The sequence below is a fragment of the Anolis sagrei genome, chromosome 6, assembly GCF_037176765.1.
Source record: "Anolis sagrei isolate rAnoSag1 chromosome 6, rAnoSag1.mat, whole genome shotgun sequence".
Lineage (NCBI taxonomy): Eukaryota > Metazoa > Chordata > Lepidosauria > Squamata > Dactyloidae > Anolis > Anolis sagrei.
The window spans coordinates 59002226-59023996 of NC_090026.1; the positions used below are offsets into that span (position 1 = coordinate 59002226).

General features: G+C 42.3%; 1 protein-coding gene and 1 long non-coding RNA gene across 2 annotated transcripts in view; one reads left to right on the forward strand and one right to left on the reverse strand.

Moving 5' to 3' along the window:
* EPB41L4B (erythrocyte membrane protein band 4.1 like 4B) overlaps positions 1–18477 on the reverse strand; it is a 138809-nt gene extending 120332 nt beyond the window's left edge. Inside the window, exon 1 of the mRNA XM_060781439.2 lies at positions 17576–18477. Coding sequence (XP_060637422.2) covers positions 17576–17833 — 258 coding nt within the window. The 5' untranslated portion in view covers positions 17834–18477. The remainder of the gene's footprint in view (positions 1–17575) is intronic.
* LOC137097381 (uncharacterized) lies at positions 3984–12175 on the forward strand. Its single transcript, XR_010910184.1, has 3 exons — positions 3984–4115; positions 7600–7656; positions 10871–12175. It is a non-coding gene; the product is annotated as an uncharacterized lncRNA (long non-coding RNA).
* Positions 18478–21771: the final 3294 nt, after the last annotated feature.

A 21771-nucleotide genomic window follows, 5' to 3' on the forward strand; every position in this document is an offset into this window, starting at 1 on the left:
CTAAGCTACTCTAACGGAACAGAGTGAGTAAGCTTCCTTTCCTGAAGGTATTCTTTGAATGGTGCCCAATCAGTCTTATGTCTCTCTTTCTGATCTTGCATTAAGAAGGTTAGGGAGTCCATATGCATGTAGTCCGAAAGTTTTATAATCAAAGATTCCACTGTTGGGATTTCTTTCAAACGCCATTTCTGGTCAAAAAGAGTTCTTGCTGCCGTAGTCAAATAAAAGTATATTTTGTCTTTGTTTCTTCCTATCTCAAAAACTGTCATGTTCAGTAGGTAATATTCGGGCCTTAAGTCAAACTTTAGTTTTAATATTTTTTGGGAGTGATTGAATTTTTGCTGTCTTTTATTGCTGTGAACCGCTGTGAGTCGCCTCCGGGCTGAGAACAGCGGTATAGAAGCAAAGTAAATAAATAATTGTGTATTTTTCCAGTATTTTTTAATTTCTTTGCAGGACCACCAGGATTCTGATTCTGATGTTTATAGAACCTTGCTAGTTGCTAGGGTGTTAGATGCCATTGAAAGAACATCTTATACCAATTTTATTTTATATTTATAGAATATTTTATTTTGGTATTCCTACATTCTCCCAATCATCTAATAAAATGGAGTGACCGATATCCTTTGCCCATTTAATCATATTTTCTTTGATTAGTTTGGTTTCTGTGTTCCACTCTAAAACTTGTTGATATAATATCCATATTATTTTTTCTCCCTTGTCATAATTATGTCCCATGTTGATTCTTGTGAAGTAAAATCATATTTCTTATCTTCCTTATAACTATTGTTATCTATTGTTATTTGTCTGTATTGATACCATGATAGGTTGCGACTAAAATGATCAAGGGTCTGGAGAACAAGCCCTATGAGGAGCGGCTTAAGGAGCTGGCTATGTTTAGCCTGAAGAAGAGAAGGTTGAGAGAAGATATGATAGCCATGTATAAATATGTGAGAGGAAGCCACAGGGAGGAGGGAGCAAGCTTGTTTTCTACTTCCCTGGAGACTAGGATGCGGAACCGCATTGAGTCGCCTGTTTGGGCTGAAAAATGCGGTATAGAAATAAAGCAAATAAATAAATAAATAAACAATGGCTTCAAACTACAAGAGAGGAGATTCCATCTGAACATGAGGAAGAACTTCCTGACTGTGAGAGCCGTTCAGCAGTGGAACTCTCTGCCCCGGAGTGTGGTGGAGGCTCCTTCTTTGGAAGCTTTTAAACAGAGGCTGGATGGCCATCTGTCAGGGGTGATTTGAATGCAATATTCCTGCTTCTTGGCAGGGGGTTGGACTGGATGGCCCATGAGGTCTCTTCCAACTGTTTGATTCTATGATTCTATGATTCCACACCTTATTTAATCTCCTTCAGCCTTTCCATTCTTTGCTTAATTTTCTGCCCTTACTTGGTCTTCTCCTGCCCTACTTCCGCCCTTCTCTCTTTTTCACACCTCCTCCTGTGATGTGGGTCCTCTTACCTTCATTACTTCCTCCTCAACATTTGAGACTTTCCCTTCCTTAAAGGGTCCTTCTGTAAGTAGCTCTTACACCTTACTTCTTTCTTTAGTTTCTTACTTCTATCTTGGTTTCTCCCTGCTTTTTGTTCTACTTTTGTTATCTCTCTCTTTGGTGTGCGTTGTCTCCTCCTTCCTTGGTTTCTTTCTCTTTATTCTTTCTTCTTTTTATTCTTCTCTCCTCCTCGGCAAGTTCTCCTTTCACTACTTCTTATGCTGCTGTGGCTTTTCTTCTCCCTGTTTCCTATCTCCTTCTTTAGTGGGGTTTCTTCTTACTTTCCTGTCTTTCCTCTTTTAGTTTAAAATGGAGGCGGTTGGCTTCTTTGGGGCTCTTTGAGCCCTTCTCCTCCCCTCTCAGTTGCTCCCTCTACAAGGGTGTGTGGACGGGTTTGTGGGCTTCCTTGAGGGAGGCCCGTTCTCCCACTGTCAGACATCCTCCTTTGGGGTTTGCACCCAGACTAACCTCTTAGTCAGACCGCCAGTCTGGGGAGTCCTGTATGGCTCCATCCCATTTTGGGGGGGTGGGGCCCCACCAAGCTTTGGAGATTCAGCAGTCTGTGGCTCCCACCATGTTGCCTCCACTCAGATGGGAAACACAACTATAGAGATATTGACCTCATGTCCTGTTTCTAATCTTCTCTAAAAAAAAATTCATTGTATGGACAGTGGGCTTATAGTTCAAGTTACTGAAGTATGATTGCAGGGGGGGGGGGGGAAGCTTCATATGAGGATAAAAGTAAAATCCAAGCCAGAGTTTACATTACTTTTACCTGAATAATTTTAAACTATTTTTGTCTCAGCAATATAAAAGCGATTGACCCCTATGGACACTATCCTTTTATTAAAATCCGGAAATGTGGTCTCTTTAGTAAGATTAGGAATGGAACATGCAGTTGGTAAAGATTTATCATCATCTCCCTAAGAAGAAGTTTACGGGCCAAATACAGTCCAACTATTTTACAGCAAAATGAACATATTAAACAGTACTGAAGACACACAAAGTGCAGGCTCCCACAACTACCCAGAGCACATTGATATTATATGAAAAAGCTGTAATTAAGAGTTTCTAAACACAGTTCTTATTTCCCCGAAAATCAAACAATTCACATCTCAACACAATCTTGCAGCTTTGCACTGTGTGCATCACCTCCCTGGGGGTGGGAATGCCCATTTTTATTCCTCTATGCAGTCTTTAATAAAATGTAGAAGAACCATTTGGGATACAACCTCCCAGATTCTTCTTAGTTTTTTTTAGTAGGCGGCAAATAAGGATTAAGAGAAAGATACACTTGTCAAAGTGACTCACTAAAGAGAAAAAGTAATTACATGTTTACATAAAGCCATGTCTGGATCCTAGGGCACATCTACTCTAATCACTTTGTACAAAGGGACAGCAAATTATCCCCTTGAATCTAAACAACACACAGAACTGATCCAGGTTAACACCATCAAACGTTGCTTAATGCAGCCTTGAATCACATTAACCAAAGTTGTGAATTTCTATGAATTCTCCTCCAGAATCTGGAGCAAACCATAACTTTGGGCCCATGTAAACAGTTGCAGTCGGTTCTAAGATGGAACTGGCTACAAATGTTTACATGCCCATCCTGTATGCCGCAGGACTGGGTAGCCCAGGGAAATGGAATGGTATCCACCGCTCCCCTCCTATTCTACTTGTTACAACAGCTAGTGGGTATGATGTGGGTAATGCCAGTTGCTCATCACCTGGAGTGATACAGATGTGATGGACAAGACAATCAGAAAAGGGAGGGGGAGGTGGGACAATTTCTCCTCTCCTCTCTTATGTGTCACTCTGGCACCCAAGTGCCAAATCAGATCTCACTCGCTGCCACCAATTATAAAGAATCTAGCAAATCGATCTCAATCGCTGGAGACCAAATTATAAAGATCTATTCAGATCACTAATCAATGCTGCCACCAATAGTTTCTCCGAAAGTTGCTTTTGTAATCTTCAAGCTTTGAGGCACACTTGAGTCAGGTTTTGATGAACAATAATCAACAAAGTTTATTATTTAGAACGGATACAAATGTGGTCAATATCTTGGCTGTTCCAGAAAGTTGTGTCTTAAAAGGGTGATGGTTACAAGAATTGTTCTGTCTTTGTTACTAAAGAGTTTCTTCTCTCCCTCCAAAACAAGAATCCCAAAAGGACTGTGTCTCTGCCAGAGATTCTTCAGTAGCCCAGATAAATCTAGCCTGATTCTATCTTGCTACTACCCAGCTATTCTCCTAATAGCTGTCAGTTTGCTTTAGCTGCCCTGCTGGCAAACTTCTGGCTAAGCCTTTGCCTTTTCTTCTAACCCTTAACACCACTCCACTCCTAAACACCCTTTCTCTTCAAACCCCAAACTCTAACAACTCTCTATAACTTAAAACGTTCCTTTTTTCCTCTCAGTTTCTGCTAAACTCCGCCCCATTTATTTTTCTCCAATCCAATCCTGGCCATTCCCTGCTGGCTTCTTGACTAGGCCACGCCCCCTGCTCTGAACTACACTAAAATGGCCGCCGAGGCTTCACCATGCCCACATCCTATCTGTATTAAGCTTTCAGGCTTCTCTAGGCCCTCCATCCTGGCTGCTAAACGGTAAGGGTTCTTTACACCCCCCTCCTATTCTACTTGTTACAACAGCTAGTGGGTATGATGTGGGTAATGCCAGTTGCTCATCACCTGGAGTGATACAGATGTGATGGACAAGACAGAAAAGGGAGTGGGAGGGGGGACAATTTCTCCTCTCCTCTCTTATGTGTCACTCTGGCACCCAAGTTTTGCTCACTGGTCGCTATGGTGAGGAGAATCGGTGGGGTTAGCAAGGGTGACTGTCAGGCATCAGGAAACCAAATTCAGCATTGCAGGATAGTCAGGACCTGCCTTTGCAGCGACTGTAGGGGTGGTTGTCAACTATTCCAGGGCCAATCCAGTGTTTTCCATGCTGTGTCAGCCACAGGATAAGTCATCAGTGTAGAACCAACCATAGTTACTGTCTATTTTCTTCCTTGATGGACCATTACAACAGCAGTTGTTGCCTTCAGGTAATTTTCCACTTATGGTGATTCTGAGGAAAATTATCATGGGGTTTTGTTGGTGGGATTTGTGTGTGTGTTTGTGGGAGGGGGGCTACCTTTGCCTTCTGCTGAGAATGAATGGCTCGGGAGATTTGAATCCTAGTCTCCAGAGTTACGTCCAATGCTCAAACCATTACACTGCACTGGCTCCCACCTAAAACAGTATTTGGCATTTATGGAATGTCCACACTGTTGCTACATACCAGATCTATTACTATTCATAACTTTATTTATATTCCACCTTTCCCCCAAGATTCAAGGTTGTTTACACAGTAAAATTCAAGGTGTTTACACCTTATTTTATTTTTCTGGTTATTTAATATTTAATGTTTATTTTACTTAAGTGATATTTGTCTTTACTATTCTAATGTAGCACAAATCCTATGTAAAATCATACTACGTATTTTTGACATTAATATTGAAATTTGAAATATATACAGAAAGTCTGGGAGCATGAGTTTTCAAGTATCTGCAGGACAGTGGCACCAGCAACAGCTTAAACAAAGAACTCTCTCTCCCCCTCCTGCTAACTTCCCTTAGCCTCTTTGTAACAATCCCCCAATGAAAGTGTCCTTTTCCCAACTCTTTCTTCTCTGAAGTGATGCATTGTGTCCTCTACTGACTCTAACTTTGCTCCAACTATGAACTTTCCCTCTCCCGAGTCGCGGAACCCCGCTGGCTCGGCCGGAACGCTCCAGCAGCATCCGGGAAGTCCGAAACTGCGTTCCTTTAAACTGGGGATACGGAGGCCTGCATGGTCTCGGTATCTGCAGGTTAACCGATCTGCTCCAAATCGGTGCCATCTTCTTCCCTGATTGATTATAAGACTGCCATCTTACTTTCTGCTGAACGGACCCCTACGCCCCTCAGTTCCATTCTTCCTGTCCAAAACCCCCATGTGGGAACCTAAGGCTTTTTCCATGGCCCCATGGTGCCACATGACAACGAAGTTTGTGTGCCCTTTCTTTCTTGTGCATGTCGCTTTGGAGTGCTGCCCCATGGTGCCTGCTGACCCCGGAAAGCCCCTCATGTGTCACCCCTGTGACCTAGGCAAGCATCAGGCTCATTTGATTATTTTTATGAATTGGACTCCTTTTTTATGAATGAACCTCCTGTTTTATGAATGAACTTCAGCTGCTCAGGGCTTGTATGGACTTTGTGTCATCGTGTATGGACTCTGAATGACCAAGATGGATCTTTCCTCGACCCTACATGTTCCCCCTTTCCCATATGAACTCTGTATACTCCCCATATTCCCAATTATTAAATGTATGTCTATATAAAATATTGAGCAAGGTGACCTCTTCATGAACTATGCCCAGCATCTCAGGACCCAGGTGTTGCAAGACTTCCTAGGTCATCATTCCTAAACAATGGACTTTGCCGAAACTCATCAGCATGGACAATAAGTAAATAGCCCCTTTTCCTTGGGCTTTGGAGGGTCTTTTTGACTAGAGCACTTAAGGTATGGAGCCCATGGACATGATAATCACTTGACACAAAGGACATCTCCCCAACTGAGAGGAAAAGGGGACTGTCGCTGCTTCTCCCCACAAAGCCATTCCCCCATCCCAGGAAAAGGCTCCAAAATCTTATCAAAAAGTTAATAGTGCCAGACTTTATGACAATGGGCTGACTCTTTAGGGCCAGACAATAGTCAGGATCGAGACTGGAAGGCTCAAAGCTATCGTTCCTGATTGCTTATCATCCAGGTCCGGGAAGGGCCATTCATAATCCCATCATTCAAGCATTTCTTCATCATTTCATCTACTGCCTGCCTCCCTCCAGCTGACTGGCTGAGTGGCTGAAGTGGGGCTTTCACTCTGATTGGAGGAGGCACATCCCCCCCTAGCCATTCCTCCCAGCTTGCTGACATCATGACTAATCACAGCAAAGCTGGCTCAGGGGCAGGCATGGGGAATTTGCATCTGACAGCTCTATATATTCTGTATTTGTCTGCCTAGCAAGCATGTCAGCTTGTTGGGCAGATTACTGCGGTCGTCATCCTTTCCAGCTGGGATAGAAAATAAAGTTCTGTGGCCTTGCTTCAACTTGGTGAAATTTATAGGGGAAAAGAGAGAATCTTTTCTGTACTTATTGTCTCACCAGGTGCTGCAGATCCTCTTTTTGGGTCTTGTCAGCTTCTGCCTCGGCAAGGTCCCCTAAATTCATGTTTGACATCACTACCACCTCATCAGGGGCCCCGATTTGCTCATCAAAGGCTGCTTCACCTCCCTTTCCACATGGAGCCCTTCACGTAATGTAAAGGGACTTCTGGCAGAGCTCCATGTCAGAAAGGGAAGTGAAGCAGTGCCTGCTGCAACCATAGGAACATGGGAGCCTTCCCTTCAATGGGGGAAGTCAGGTGGTGACATTTCTCCCCAAGGGAGGAGGAGGAATATAAGGTGGGCAATGCAGGGTGTGGAACGACAGGTTCCCCACACCCTCCGCCAGGAGCCCATGCATTAGTCCCAATGCGGGTCTTTCTGATATTACTACTTAAAGGCAAAGCAAAGCAAAGTTTATTGAATAGTCTATTGACCGCATCAACATTAAAAACAAAAAACAGACACGTGCACAAACAGACAACAATCATCATCCCAAGACCCCCACAACAGCGAACCAACACACATTAGGTTAAAAGATGACTAAAAATATTATCATTAAAATGTCAAGATAAAATTTCATACCACAAAAATTAAAAACGAAGGTTAAAATAGCTATTACACAATCCCAAGCCACTTCAGATATCTGTGTCACCCCTACAGTTGACCCCAATCGTCTCCAGATACGCAGTTCTCAGCTGCGTTGCTTTATAAAGGAAAAGGGCTGTTTGGTGTGTTATCTTCGCATTCTGGCCAGCCATTAAGAATGTAGTTTTGATATGGGGATCCCAGTGAGTCTTCTGTATAATGAATGGTCCGAGGTATTGATTTCTCTCTTTGTTGTACAAAATACAATTAAACAGTACATGTGTAATATCCTCTTCCTCTGACGCCCCACAGATACAGAAACGCTCATTATATGGAACTTGGTTAACATTACTAGTGAGCTGATGGCAGGTAAGCGTCAAGATCTGAACTGGGAGTTTTCCGGTTCATAGTTCAGTCTCTCCATCATTCTGCTACATTTTCTCTCATTTAATCTACGTCACAGAAGACATGTACTACTCGCTGAATATAACCTAAATAAGTATTTTGCCTCATTTCTCATTGCTGTATAAAACACACTACATTTCCTGACTTCATTGTATGGTACCAGGTCAACAAGAACTAATGACTGCATTTGCACCATTTACCCCTTGGGCATTTAACTAAAAGGAACAGAAGGAATAAATAGATATCTTTCCATGTAGCTCTCACAGTATGGTGCCCTTGATGAATTCCAGGCTTAAGAGCCTAACCTGTGCATTATTCAATTTAGAAGGCAAGAGAATGTTGAAAAGTACAGATTGTAAAGATTTAAAACCAGAGGAAGTAAGCATAAATCATTAAGTGATCAAATCCACCACAACAAAAGTCTGAAAAAGAGCCTTGTTGTTTATTTGTTCAGTCATTTCCGACTCTTTGTGACCTCATGATGTCATGAAGAAGAGCCTACCTAACAATGCATGCCTTTTCAGGTTAACACAAGGGAAGAGTAGAATTTGAGTTCACCATATCTGCCTTTTACTTGAACTCCTAGATCTATTAACTGAAGCCAGGAAAAGACAGCATAGAATTAAAGATCTATGATTGCTAAAAGTTGGTCTGAGTTCAAAAAACCTAGAGTGCTCCCAGTCTTCCCATGCACATATCTACTCCTGTGCATATGCGTATGGGAATCCCACTTCCTACATTTCTTAATTTCAGCAATATAATTTGGGGAATGGGGCAGTCATGTTATTGTTGCTACTGTCAAAGAACTGGGATGACCAGTTGCTAATTTATTATGATTTATTTGTTTATTTAAAACTTTTATATCCCGATCTTCACCTTACACTCAATGTGTGTTTTAGAGAAAATAATAAAAAGAGGGGAAGGTACAAAACAAAATGGAATACTAAAAAGTGTCACAAAATATCAGTCAAAGTAAGCATTTTGAATAAGAAGTTTGAAGCTCAAGTGCTGATAGTTTTTTTTCCTCCCCAATTCATATCTCTTGGTGCAGAAAGTGAAGTCTGTGGTTCACCTACAGCTCCCGAAGGCCCATTTTGCAGTCTCCAAGTTCCCCTAGAAATTCCAAATGCCATCAGGTCCTTTAAAAAACCCCAAACCAGCACAAAAACACAGAAATTTAACTTCCCTAACTGTAACTCAGCTCCACGCCCGTATTTTAAAGAATTTCCTGCATTGGAAGCAATACATTAGAGGCAGCTATATAACCTGAGGGATGGTGGCTTTTTTCCCTTCCCTCCACTACTCATCCCTGCCTTGGACAACTTGGACAACCTCCCTGAATTCTCCTTTCTTAGAACTATAATTTTTCCACTAGATATCAAAGGTCCATCTCCTAGTTGTACCTCCCTACAGAACTGAATGTGCAATTGAAGGAAGGTAACTTTCTTTAATTGGAGAAATGAAATTAGTCACTAAATCTCATCAAGAGTTACTTAGAACCATGTGGTAATTTGAGATTTGAATGAAGGAATAATTTTGTCAACAAAGTTTTTAAGACATTGTACTTTATAATCTCATCCCTGACTTTGGTGGAGGGTTAAAGCAAGCAATTTGCGTCACAAGTTATAAAGTATTAAATGAAAGGGAGCCAAAAGTACACTACCACAATTTGAGCAGAACAGCAGGTCTGAGATCTAGCCTGCAAAGAACAATAGATTTAAGATCAAGTTATAATAAGATCATACGCATGAATAACTTATTTGTCCAAAACTCGCTGGGGGAAAACAATGTTACTAGGCACAATATGAGGTGCTAGCTTTGATCCTGAAATCCCTTTATGGCTTGGGAAGAGCTGTCTTATAGCTAATCCCATATGAACGTGTCAAATTTATTTTAAAAACATGCTCATCAGGGACCCTCTCTGAGCTCAACCAGGTGGTGACCAGTGACAGCCTATTTGGGTTAATGACACCTGAAGTATTCAGCTTAACCTGGAAACATATAATTTACACATATTTGGTTATTTTAAAGCAGCAGGTAAGAACGATTTTTATTTTATCAAGTAGATGGTTTGATTTGGTTAATAATTTTGCTTTCCCTGATATTTCTCCTACTTTTACTTATTTTAATTGTAGGGTGTTTTTTTAATGAGATGAATTTAATTTTGTTTAACTCCCTTGAGAACATTCATAATTACTGTATTTTTAAAAATAGAAAAATGGAATGAAGATGGCTGCACCTACTCCTTTCTGACTTGCATGCAATCACTGCACCTGGGAATCAGCCATCAGACAAGCTCCATTTAGTAAATTATTTGCCTTGCAGTAATTCCCTTGGAGCAGTCCATTCTGCTTCAGGAGAACATTTTGGCTTCTGAGTATCAGAACTATGCATGTCAGACCTACTTAAGAAGTCTGAGCACAATACTATGGTCTGAGTCTCAATATTATTTGTAACTTAACATTATATCCACTCAGACCACACACAGTCTTTAACACCACTTGATTCTTCATTATTTGCAAACATCGGGGCTTGAAAGTTACACATCTAGATTGTAACTCCAAAAGGTTATTGGCACTGTAGTCCTAAAAGCCACCCCCTCGACTCTGGTATGGGAAGAGAGGAGAGATGGGGACAGGGAGTAAGGTCTGAATCCACCTTCGGCCTCTTTCTGTTTGGAGATCATTTGTCATGGAAATGAAAGTGAATTTGGATATAGAGTTCCAGGTGATCACAAACACACAGTTAAATTTCTGCTGCAGAACTTCCTTATCAACACAGGAATAACACCTATAAAAGGATTGGGCATTGCTCCTGCTTCCTTCCACACTAACAAAAATGGACTGAATAGGGGTCTAATCTGGCCTGGGAATATAAGCATCAAATCAACGTCATGGTCTACTAAAATAACTGAAGCAACAGCAGTCTGATGCATGCGAAACCTATCAATGTCATCTACTACTGATGCTAACAGATTACACTGAGTCCAGTTCTTACACTTTTACCAATGTGTCCCCTTGGACTACAATGTGAATTACATGATTTTAATTGATGTTTTAATAATTAATGTTTAATTGTATGGTTTTAATTGCATTTGTTTATTTTTATATTTATGTGTATTGACAGCATATATTAAACTGTGATATGGATATTTACATCCAATATTATCCAACTGCAGGTCCTGCAACAGAAATGATCTTCTGACATTCCTCTTGCAAGGACAGGAAAGATCCACCATAATCAGAGTATGCCTTTTTATTCTGAAACCTATCAAGAAAAGAGCGTATGCGGATGACATAATTGGAATAATTGAGGACCCATGTGAAAATATTAAAAAATGGCTTACCACTATAGAGGAATTTGGAAGACTGGCAGGCTTCAAATTAAATAAACATAAAACCACCATCTTAACTAAGAATATGGCTAAAGAGAAACAAGAAGAATTGAAAAGAATTACGGGCCTCCAAATTGTTAATAAAATGAAATATTTGGGCATTTGGATAACCCCTAAAATGGTCAGCTCCTGTCTAATAACTATGAAAAACTATGGAAGGACATTAAAAAAGACTTGGAGAGATGGAAATATTTAAACCTTTCACTTATGGGAAGAATTGCATTAATCAAGATGTCAGTCCTCCCCAAGCTATTGTATTTGTTCCAAAATTTACCTATAATTAGGAATATTAAAACATTTAAAAACTGGACAAAAGACTTACTAAAATTCATCTGGAAGGGGAAAAAAAATCAAGAATTAAGTACCAAGTGTTAACGGATAGATCTCAGGTTATACCACGAAGCGTGTGCGTTGATATGGATAAAAGACTGGGTTGCACTGAAAAAAGAAAACTGGTTAACTTTGGAAGGCCACGACCTTCGGGTCGGATGGCACGCATACATTTGGTATGGAAGAGAGCAAAAGGAAAGAAATTTCGGTAATCACTTTGTCCGTTCTTCTCTCATCAGAACCTGGGACAGATATAAAAAAAATTCTATTCAAATACACCACTTTGGATCTCTTCCATGGAGGCTAAACAGAGAAGGCTGCTGAGCTGGACAAACTGGCCAACATATAAGGACCTTTTGAGGAAGGGTTCAACGGAACTGAAGCCACACGAAGAATTAAAACAAAACTTTCCTAAAATTTCTTGGCTGAATTACTTACAAATAAAAGAACAATATAATCTTGATAAAAAGCAAGGACTTCAAATAAAGGAAGTGTTCTGGGATAAGTTCATGGAAACGGAAACAAAATGCATAACAAAATTATACGAAAAGTTACTTGAATGGTCAACGGAGACAGAAGCAATAAAAAATTGTATGATTAAATGGGCCGAGAATCTTAAAAAACCTATAGGATTATGCGACTGGGAAATAATGTGGAACAAAAAGCCTAAATACTCCTACGCAATGGACCTAAAAGAGAACTGGTGGAAAATGTTCCATAGGTGGTACATGACCCCTGTCAAACTGCATCATATGTACAAAGGAAATGTTCAGAACAGGATGGCAGTTTTTTTCATTTATGGCAGTAACCCAGAAGTATTGGAAAGACATCCACAAAGAAATGCAGCTAATTTTCAATAAAAAATTTCCAAGAAAAGCGGAATACTATCTTCTCGGAATTACAGACAAGGAAATAACTCTCGACTCCAACGAAGACATTTTATTTATGTACCTTACAACAGCTGCCAGAATGGTTTTTGCAAAACTCGAAGCAGAAAGAAGTACCAGACAAATTTGATTGGATAAAGAAGACAAACGAAATTAAAGACATGGATAAACTAACTTTTTTACTTAAAAAAAACACTGGCAGCCAAATCAGACAGACAAATTGGTCAATAATTGACGAATATATTGGAATTGGGTACAAAGTTATTTAATGGAACTGAGGTAACAACAAACTAGAAAGAAGGAATATATAATATTAGACACTAATAGAACGTATACGGACAGAATCAGAAGGAAGTCCCTTGTTCCTTTTTCTTTCTTTCTTTCTTTTTTTTTTCTCTTTGTATTTTTGGTAAATTTTTGGTATTTTTTGTATATATTTTTTTCTTTTTCTTTTTTTAATTTTTCACATGTATTTAGTCTCTCATCACTACTAAATTTCCTACTTTACTATCATCTTGAATATATTCCCCCTCTTTTGCTGTATTCAATAAAACTCAATAAAATTTATTCAAAAGAAAAGAAAAGAGCTCATTTCCTGAAAGAAGAACCAGGAAAATAAGACTCTGGCGGTAAATAGAAGGTCAGCTGCTGTCCTCTCCTTTTTGACTTGTCTTTTATTCATGTTGTATTTGGAAATGGTCATATGACTGGTCAAATAAATAAATTATTATTATATTTATATGTATTGGCATCAAATCACTGCCAGCTGTAAGGCCGCCCTGAGTCCCCTTTTAAGGTGAGAAGGGTGGGATACAAATATGTAAAATAATAAATAAAATATCAAATTCTGCCAGGATTTTGTCTAGTGTTGCCGAAGGCTTTCATGGTCAGAATCAATTGGTTGCTGTGAGCTTTTCATGTTGTATGGCTGTTATCCAGTATCATTCTTTCCTCACGTGGGTTCTCCCTCCACCTTGGACAGTCCACAAATATATATACACTCCACTTGCCTCATTTCCAACAGACCTCTGAACAAACCTCTGAGGATGCCTGCCAGAGATGAATGCTACTGGAACATGGCCATACAGCCCAAAGAACTCACAGCAACCCATGCAATCATTGTGTGTATATCGTCTACAAACCAATATGTAATATATATATTCCATGTGGTTGGAACATTTAAAGAGAAACAAAGACCAGAGGAAGCAATAAAAGTCTACTTATGGGAGGTGGGGTTGATGTGCCTGTGGAACTGTATTTTCCCCACAGAATAGTACAAAAGATTTGTGGGTATGATTTATCAACCTGTCAGCAATTGGGTATACACGCCTTTAAGACTCTTCAAGGAATGTTATGTGCTGGCTGAGCCTGTTTGTTCACAAACATAAGACTTCCCTTACATCAGAAAGTTGGACTGCTAGAAACCCCCCTGAAATGTATGCCACGTAATCTGAGTCTATACGTATTCAGATAAATTTCTGCTCAGTTAAAAAAATACTCACCAAAGTGGCATCTTGATTCTGTTGCAATAATGTTAATTGGTACTAACATTTGGTACTAACATTTGTTTACGGTTGCCATGGACTCCGACCTTTTAGTTTGCTTCTACTGAGAAAAGTTAGCTCATAAGTACCATTGTCTATGTTCTGTATATTCACAGAATATACAGAACAGTCAGGCTGTTTAAGAACTTTAGAAGCACAGACTGTTGTCGTGTTATAAACATCCGACGTACAAAACGACTCGTAGTTAGGAATGGGTGTACAACAATTGGAAGTGAGAGAAATCTATCCCTTGGAAGGGAAATTCATTCCTGAAAGAGCTGACATGGGGGAAAGGTGTCTCCACTGAAGCTTTAGCACCAATCCTTGTTTTCACCACAAGACAAATGTTTCAAAATCCAATCTTCTGAACAGGGGAACAGACAGAAAAACAAACACCACAGAGGTGTTAACCCTTGCCTATGATATCTAAAGCATGTGTGTGTGTCACGAAAATATTATTGCGGATTTGAGAAATGTCGATTTGATATGTACACTCCACTTGCCTCATTTCCAACAGACCTCTGAATAAACCTCTGAGGATGCCTGCCAGAGATGAATGCTACTGGAACATGGCCATGCAGCCCGGTCCCGTTCAACATCTTTATTAATGACTTAGATGAAGGATTAGAAGGCATGATCATCAAGTTTGCAGACGACACCAAATTGGGAGGGATTGCCAATACCCCAGAGGACAGGAGCAGAATTTAAAACGATCTTGACAGATTAGAGAGATGGGCCAAAACTAACAAAATGAAATTCAACAGTGACAAATGCAAGATACTCCACTTTGGCAGAAAAAACGAAATGCAAAGATACAAAATGGGGGACGCATGGCTCGAGAGCAGTACGTGTGAAAATGATCTTGGAGTCCTCGTGGACAACAAGTTAAACATGAGCCAACAATGTGATGTGGCGGCAAAAAAAGCCAATGGGATTTTGGCCTGCATCAATAGGAGCATAGTGTCTAGATCTAAGGAAGTAATGCTACCCCTCTATTCCGCTTTGGTTAGACCACACCTGGAATATTGTGTCCAATTCTGGGCACCACAATCCAAGAGAGATATTGACAAGCTGGAATGTGTCCAGTGGAGAGCGACTAAAATGATCAAGGATCTGGAGAACAAGCCCTACGAGGAGTGGCTTAGGGAACTGGGCATGTTTAGCCTGAAGAAGAGAAGGCTGAAAGGAGATATGATAGCCATGTATAAATATGTGAGAGGAAGCCACAGAGAGGAGGGAGCAAGCTTGTTTTCTGCTTCCTTGCAAACTAGGACGCGGAACAATGGCTTCAAACTACAAGAGAGGAGATTCCATCTGAACATTAGGAAGAACTTCCTGACTGTGAGAGCCATTCGGCAGTGGAACTCTCTGCCCCGGAGTGTGGTGGAGGCTCCTTCTTTGGAAGCTTTTAAGCAGAGGCTGGATGGCCATCTGTCAGGGGTGATTTGAATGCAATATTCCTGCTTCTTGGCAGGGGGTTGGACTGGATGGCCCATGAGGTCTCTTCCAACTCTTTGAGTCTATGATTCTATTCTATGATTCTATGACGTGTGGGAATGAATGGAAGAATGAAAGCTGTATGGATGGAGTTAATAATTTTGGAAACACCAGTATAATATTAAGGCCTGCAATGACGAACTACCTGCTTGCTGCTTTGTGATTAAAACCTGTTAATGAGATCTGAAGAGTAAACTCTGACAAGAACGGGACAGTGATAAAGGAAATGTTTGCAACTTTCCTTATGTTAAGAAGGAAGTCAACACAAGCTTGTGTTTGTCAACACCAATCAAGAAGATCAACACTGAGATGGATCCAGGATGGAAGACATCTATCATTAATTTACAACTTTGGGATTACGTCAACAGAATATTCGTATGAAAGACTCAGACTAATAAAGCTCAAATTGTGGCAGACCGAGGAGTCTGTTCCACCCGCCATGGAAGGAGAGAGATGGTGTATTCGGAGAGTGGCAGATCTGCAAGGGAGCAATCTGGTCACTTTGGGGCTTCTTTCTCAAGGGAAGAGGAAGAAGTGAGCTTTTGGAGTCTTAGATTTTGTGCAGGGAGTCAGGTTCTGCTGTATGGAAAACAGAGGTCTGGTCCTTGGCATTGTTCTTAGGGAAAGAAGTTTTGGCGTTTCGGCATTTTGAAGTTTTGGCATTATGGAAGTTTTGGAACTATGCGTTGACAGGTTGCAGGAAAGGAAGGTCTGGCCTAACAGGTGCACCTCCAAGGAGGGAGAAAAGGATATGGTAATATTTGAATGCCTGAGGATGAATGCGTGTACATGTGTGTGAATGTTGAGTGAAAATGTAATTCCCCTTTGTTTGTTTGTTTGTTAACCAATGTAATTGTAAATCCAATGTAGTTGCATAGAATCTGTATGTCTGTATGTCCAATGTCATTCTTTATCTAAATGTTTTCTGGAATCTGATATACCCTCTCACACTGGAAATTGCAATAAAAAGAACCTATGCTTCAAAGTCATTGAAAAGTCATTCATGACATGTGTGTGTGTGCTTGAATGACTTAAGAACAGACCCACAGAACCTATCTGTGTATATTGTTTTATATGCTTTGATGTTTTATATTTTACTGTTATGGTGTTTATTTGATTGTAATTTGTATTGTTATATTGTAATTTTTGTTCGGGCTTGGCCCCATGTAAGCCGCTCCGAGTCCCCTTTGGGGAGATGGTGGAGGGGTACAAATAAAGATTATTATTATTATTATTATTATTATAGTTTATTATCTTGTCCCTAAAAGGGAGGTTATAAATAAAGTATTATTATTATATTACTAGCTGTCCCCTGCCACACGTTGCTGTAGCCCAGTCTGGTGATCTGGAAAATAAAGTGATGAGAAAGTGTTGGTTTCTAATGTATGTAATGTCTTTATGCTTGTGAGTAAACAGTATTTCTTGCAGTTTCTTTGCCAGTGTTGATGTGGAGATTGTCTGGTTTGCCTACTCTGGAACATGCAACATATCATAGTCCTTCTTTAAGGGTCTCTGTGTGTGAGAATTATATCTATCTATCTATCTTTATGACTGGATGGCTCTGATTATATTACTAGAAATCCCAAATGTCTATTTCCTCCAAACGCCATCTGTGTTCATATTTAGGCATATGGAATATCCGTGCCAAGTTTGGCCCAATTCCATCATTGGTGGAGTTCAGAGGGCTCTTTGATTGTAGGTAAACTATAAATCCCAGCAACGACAATTCCCAAATGGCAAAATCAATTTTTTTGAGTGGAGGACATACATTGGACTGTTAGGTGTCTTGTGTCCAAATTTGGTGTCAATTCCCCCAGTGGTTTTTGAGTTCTGATGGTCTCACAAACGAACATTACATTTTTATTTATATAGATTATTATTATATATTATGCAAATAAAAGGCGACACCGTGCCTATGGAACTTCCAGCAGCAACGCAAGAGACTCAAAAATGTCACGCAGAATGTGAAGGAAGCGGGACAAAGTGGAACCTCCAACCAATGTCTCAGACTGAGCTATTCTCTCTCCTTTGCTCTGGGAAGTTGGAGGGGCGAGGAACGGTTAAGGGGGGGGGGGGCAAGGCAGGCGACAATGTGGGGGGGGGGCAGGCCGTGCAGGGAGCCCCCTCCCGCCGCCGCCCCTTGGCGCCTATTTAAGGCCCCTACCTGAGAAAAGACCAAGCGGTAGCCCTGGGCGCCACCTTTCGGCGGCTCCGCTCACTCCCTCACTCACCGTCAGCTCCACCGAGACTTCCGCGCCGTCGAGCAGTTGCACCCGGCAATGCAGCGCCCCTTTCCCACCGGGCGCCGCCGCTTGGATGTGATGAAGCGCCGTTGGCGGCGGGAGTGGCGGGCTGTGCGCGTCTCTCGCCGAGGAGGCGATTCCCCCGTCGCGCTCGTCCCCTCCTCCTCCTTCTTCTCCGCCTCGTCCTCCTCGCCCGTAACGCTGCATCGATCGCCGGCCGAAGGTCCTGCGCAGGAACCGCAGCATCCTGTGAGCCGCGCGGAGGAGCCGCTGCTGCTGCTGCTGCTGCTCTCCTCCTCCTCCTCCTCCTCGCGGTGCGGCTCTCCTGAAGAGAGAGAGAGGGAGGGCGCCTCTCCTTGCAGCGCCCCCAGCCGCCGCCCAGGAGCCAAGCAGCAGGAGGCGGCGGAACTGGGGCTCCTGGCGGGGCTGGCACTCCCCCTGCCGCCTTTCTCGAAGGCAACCTGTAGATGCGACAAGGAAGCCGCGGGCGGGCCTTCCTGCCTTCCTTCCGCCACGCAAAGAGGGAGGCACAGGTCCGAAGAGGGGCGTCACCCGGCCTGCTCTCCGCCTCGCTCCTTTCACCTCAGGGCCGGGCTCTTCGGGGGGCGGGGGAGAGGCCCCTCCGGCACCTGCATTGTCCTTGGCGCCGCTTTACTCCCCCCCCCCCCCCACACACACACCTGGGCCACCTGCCCCCTCCAAAGGCTAGCCGCCACGTCCCGCCTCTGGCGAGTAATGCCCGCTTGTTTACTTCTTTTTTTACAGGGAACGAGAGTAACGAAACGTGTGAGGATCCTGGAACACTGCCTGACGCTGGGGGATTGCGGATCGGAACGCCAGGCAAACTTGAGCAACGGGGCGTGATAGAGGTGCCCCGCGCCCGGAAAGGGCGGGGTCGGCGGGGCCTCGGGAACAGTTAGGTCTCGCCCCGCCCCCTCTCCCCGTTGCTCTCGCCTGGGGCCATTCGCCTCTCCCTCAGTTTCAATGGTGACCTACGCATGTTTTCCCGTTCCACTCTTCCCCCCCCCTCCTCCCTCCAATCAAGTATTGCGTGTCTACTTGAAACCAAACGAACTGGGAAGGGATGAGGCCAGGAAGGGGGCTGAAAGGTGCAGCTGCTCCAAGTCTTTCCCGTTGTGGTCACGCCCCCCTCACACCTGTTGCCTGGGGTGGGGGAAGGTGCACGGATGTTCTGCCTCCTCTGCGAAGAAAAGAGTCCTGTCCTCCATTATTGCAGCCTTCGCCTTAGCCTGCTCCTTCAACATCTCATGGCTGCCCACTGCCTGGGTTTAAAGGCCTACTTTGCGGAGGGGCCTCTCCAATGGGCTGACAGATGAGTTAACAGGTGTAAGTTGAGACAAGTGGGGGAAGGGAGAGAGAAGGCTGAAAGCCAAGGCATGTGTTGTGAGGGGAAAGGGGAGGGCAAGTGGTGAGGAAGGTACAAAGGGGGGGGGGGGGGGTAACAGCAGCAGGAATATATTGTCGAAGGCTTTTCATGGCTGGAATCACTGGGCGCCCAGCAGCAGGAATGCTTCCACCATAATATCCTAGTGCAGAACTTTTATGTTGGTGACACACCTTTTTGGACATGCACTATTTCACAACACAGCCATTCAGTTTTACTAGCAAACTGAAAGCTAAACTACCCCCCTTATAAGAGAGATGGCGACATACAGGGCCATAGCCAGAAAAAAAATTCGGGGAGGGTTGGAATTTTTGGGGGAGGGGGAGGTTTGAAAACTGCCTCCCAGCTCACGCTGAAGCAAAGAGCACAGCAGGGGGCAGACCAGCCTTCAATAGCCTGCAGCTCCGCCCCTGTCAACCACCTCCTCCAAGTCTGGCCTGCTTAATGAGAGCATTCAACACCCCCCCCCCCCCAACTTGGTTGCTTCGCTACATCGGCTATTGCTGCAAGTAATAACAGTGTGAATAAATTATCAATATTTGCTTGAGATGGTACTTGCAGATCTGGAGGAACTCCTAATTTTTTGCGTCTCATAGACTTAGCATGGGGATTTGGTTAACCAGTTAAAATTCATGAGTAAACCAGGTTATTTTTTAACCTGAAAAATTTCGGGGGGAAGGGGTAGAACCCTTAAACCCTCCCCCCTGGCTACAGGCCTGGCAACATACATAAACCGTCATGGCAACATGTATGGTAACACAACATCTCTTGCAAAAGCATTTATATATACATATTTTACAAAATATTATAATTCACCCGCCCAAACCGCTGGCCATTTTCTTTCAGGGTCAGCCACCGTAGGTGCTTTATCAATGTCCTATGTCAGACCCTGACGCCAAAACCAAGGCCCTGGAAACTGGGTACTGACATGATTTATTGCTTATTCCTTAGAAAGGTTTCTCATTACATCTGCAGTTTTTTTTTAACCTGAAAAATTTCGGGGGGGGGGTTGAACTCCTAACCCCCCACCCCCACCCCACCCCCGGTTACAGGCCTGCACGGAGGAGAAGGCTCTCTCCCTCGTTCCCATTGGGTCTGTGATATTGGAAGGGGCGAAAAGAGGGCCTCCCCTGAAACATTGTTATTGTTGTTTTACGTCTTAATGCTTCAGTGCCATTCAGTGTCATTCTTTCACTTTATCAGCACAATTTTCAATGTCAAGCTTTCTGGAATGGGTCAATTAACAGATTGAGAATTGGAAACTGATTTTGGAAACCAGAATTCAAATCCCCATGGCCACAGAAATCCACTGAATGACTTTGACAATTTGTACTCTCCCACAGAAGAAGACAAAGGTGCGTGCGCACGCACATCCCTAAGAACAAATCTTGCCAAGAAAACTCACGATAGGCTCACTTTATGATTGCCATGAATGGTAAATTGTTTGATGGTGCACAACAAAAGCTTCTGACTTTCATTCATTTGGTTGTCCAGTAGCAACAGCTGCTGCTGCCTGTGAATTTAGTAGCTGAACATAAACAACTGGGATATGGACTGTTGGTTTAGCTATGCCCAGTTTGGGATAGGGCCCAATAGTGTAATACTAAGGTGAAAACTAAGAAGCATTCATTTTTTTCTGAACTGTCCTGATATGACAGATTTATTTTATGGTTCTGCCATATTTTTAGACACTAAAAACTCGGCATTATGAATATAGAAGAGGGGTGTGCTGTCACTTTCACCACACTTTGACATTCCAAGCTGTCTCTTTCCACATGTGCCTGGAACCCTGATTTTCCAACAGAGCAATGAAGTGAGTAAATGCTGGGGTCATGTTGACAACAAATAATTATTTTTTTTTAAAAAAAGAACAAGAACTGAAAGAAGCTCTTTATCTCACGCCATTACTTTTCCACCTGATGTGTTGCTCACCTGCCCAGGATGGTGGGATGATGCAAAGAGGAAAATGACTAATATGAATTACACAGCAATGGACCAAAATAACTCTTCCTAATCAACTTTTTCGCTGAAGCAGCTATAAAACAAAAACAAGATTGTATTATTATGATATTAATAAGACATGAAAACAGGATGAAGAAAGACTAAAAGAAAGTTATTCGGTGATTTTTTTTATGTATGTGTGTTTTTGTCTATATGGTCTGTTTTTAGAATAATCCATAAAAGATTAATAGTCTTTGATGCCAACTATAGATGTATATGTGGGGGGCAGGGGGTGGCACTGACACGGTGGTTTGAAAAGAGGTAGAACAAGACATCTGATTTTTAATTTTTTTTATAAGTCACATTGATATAATCTTCAGAGTTGAAACAATATCTTAATATCCCTGCAAAAAGCTGAGAGCAGCTCTTAAGTTCTGTATGTAGGACATCAATACTTGCTGCTTCCCCAGCAATGCCTATACAGTGGAACATTGACTTAAGAGTGTCCCAATTTAAGAATATTTTTACTTAAGAGCCATTGCTCAGCCTGGGTTTTACTTTGACATAAAGCAGCACTTTGAAGAGCTAGCACCAAAGGGAGCCTGAGTGTGAGAGTACAGGGCTTTAGCGCTTCAAGGAAGCAGCCTCTGTGCCTCATGCTCTTGTCTGCTTTGAGGAACTTTGGGTTAGTTGATTTTGTGTGGTTTTTATTTTTGGTATGTTTGGCTTCATGAAGAGAGGGAGGAGGCTGGAATTAGTACAGTATGAAAAAAATGATACCTCTTCACTTTGTGCAACAATTTTGTGCTTCTTCCATTTTAAAGTTGATATTTCTTTT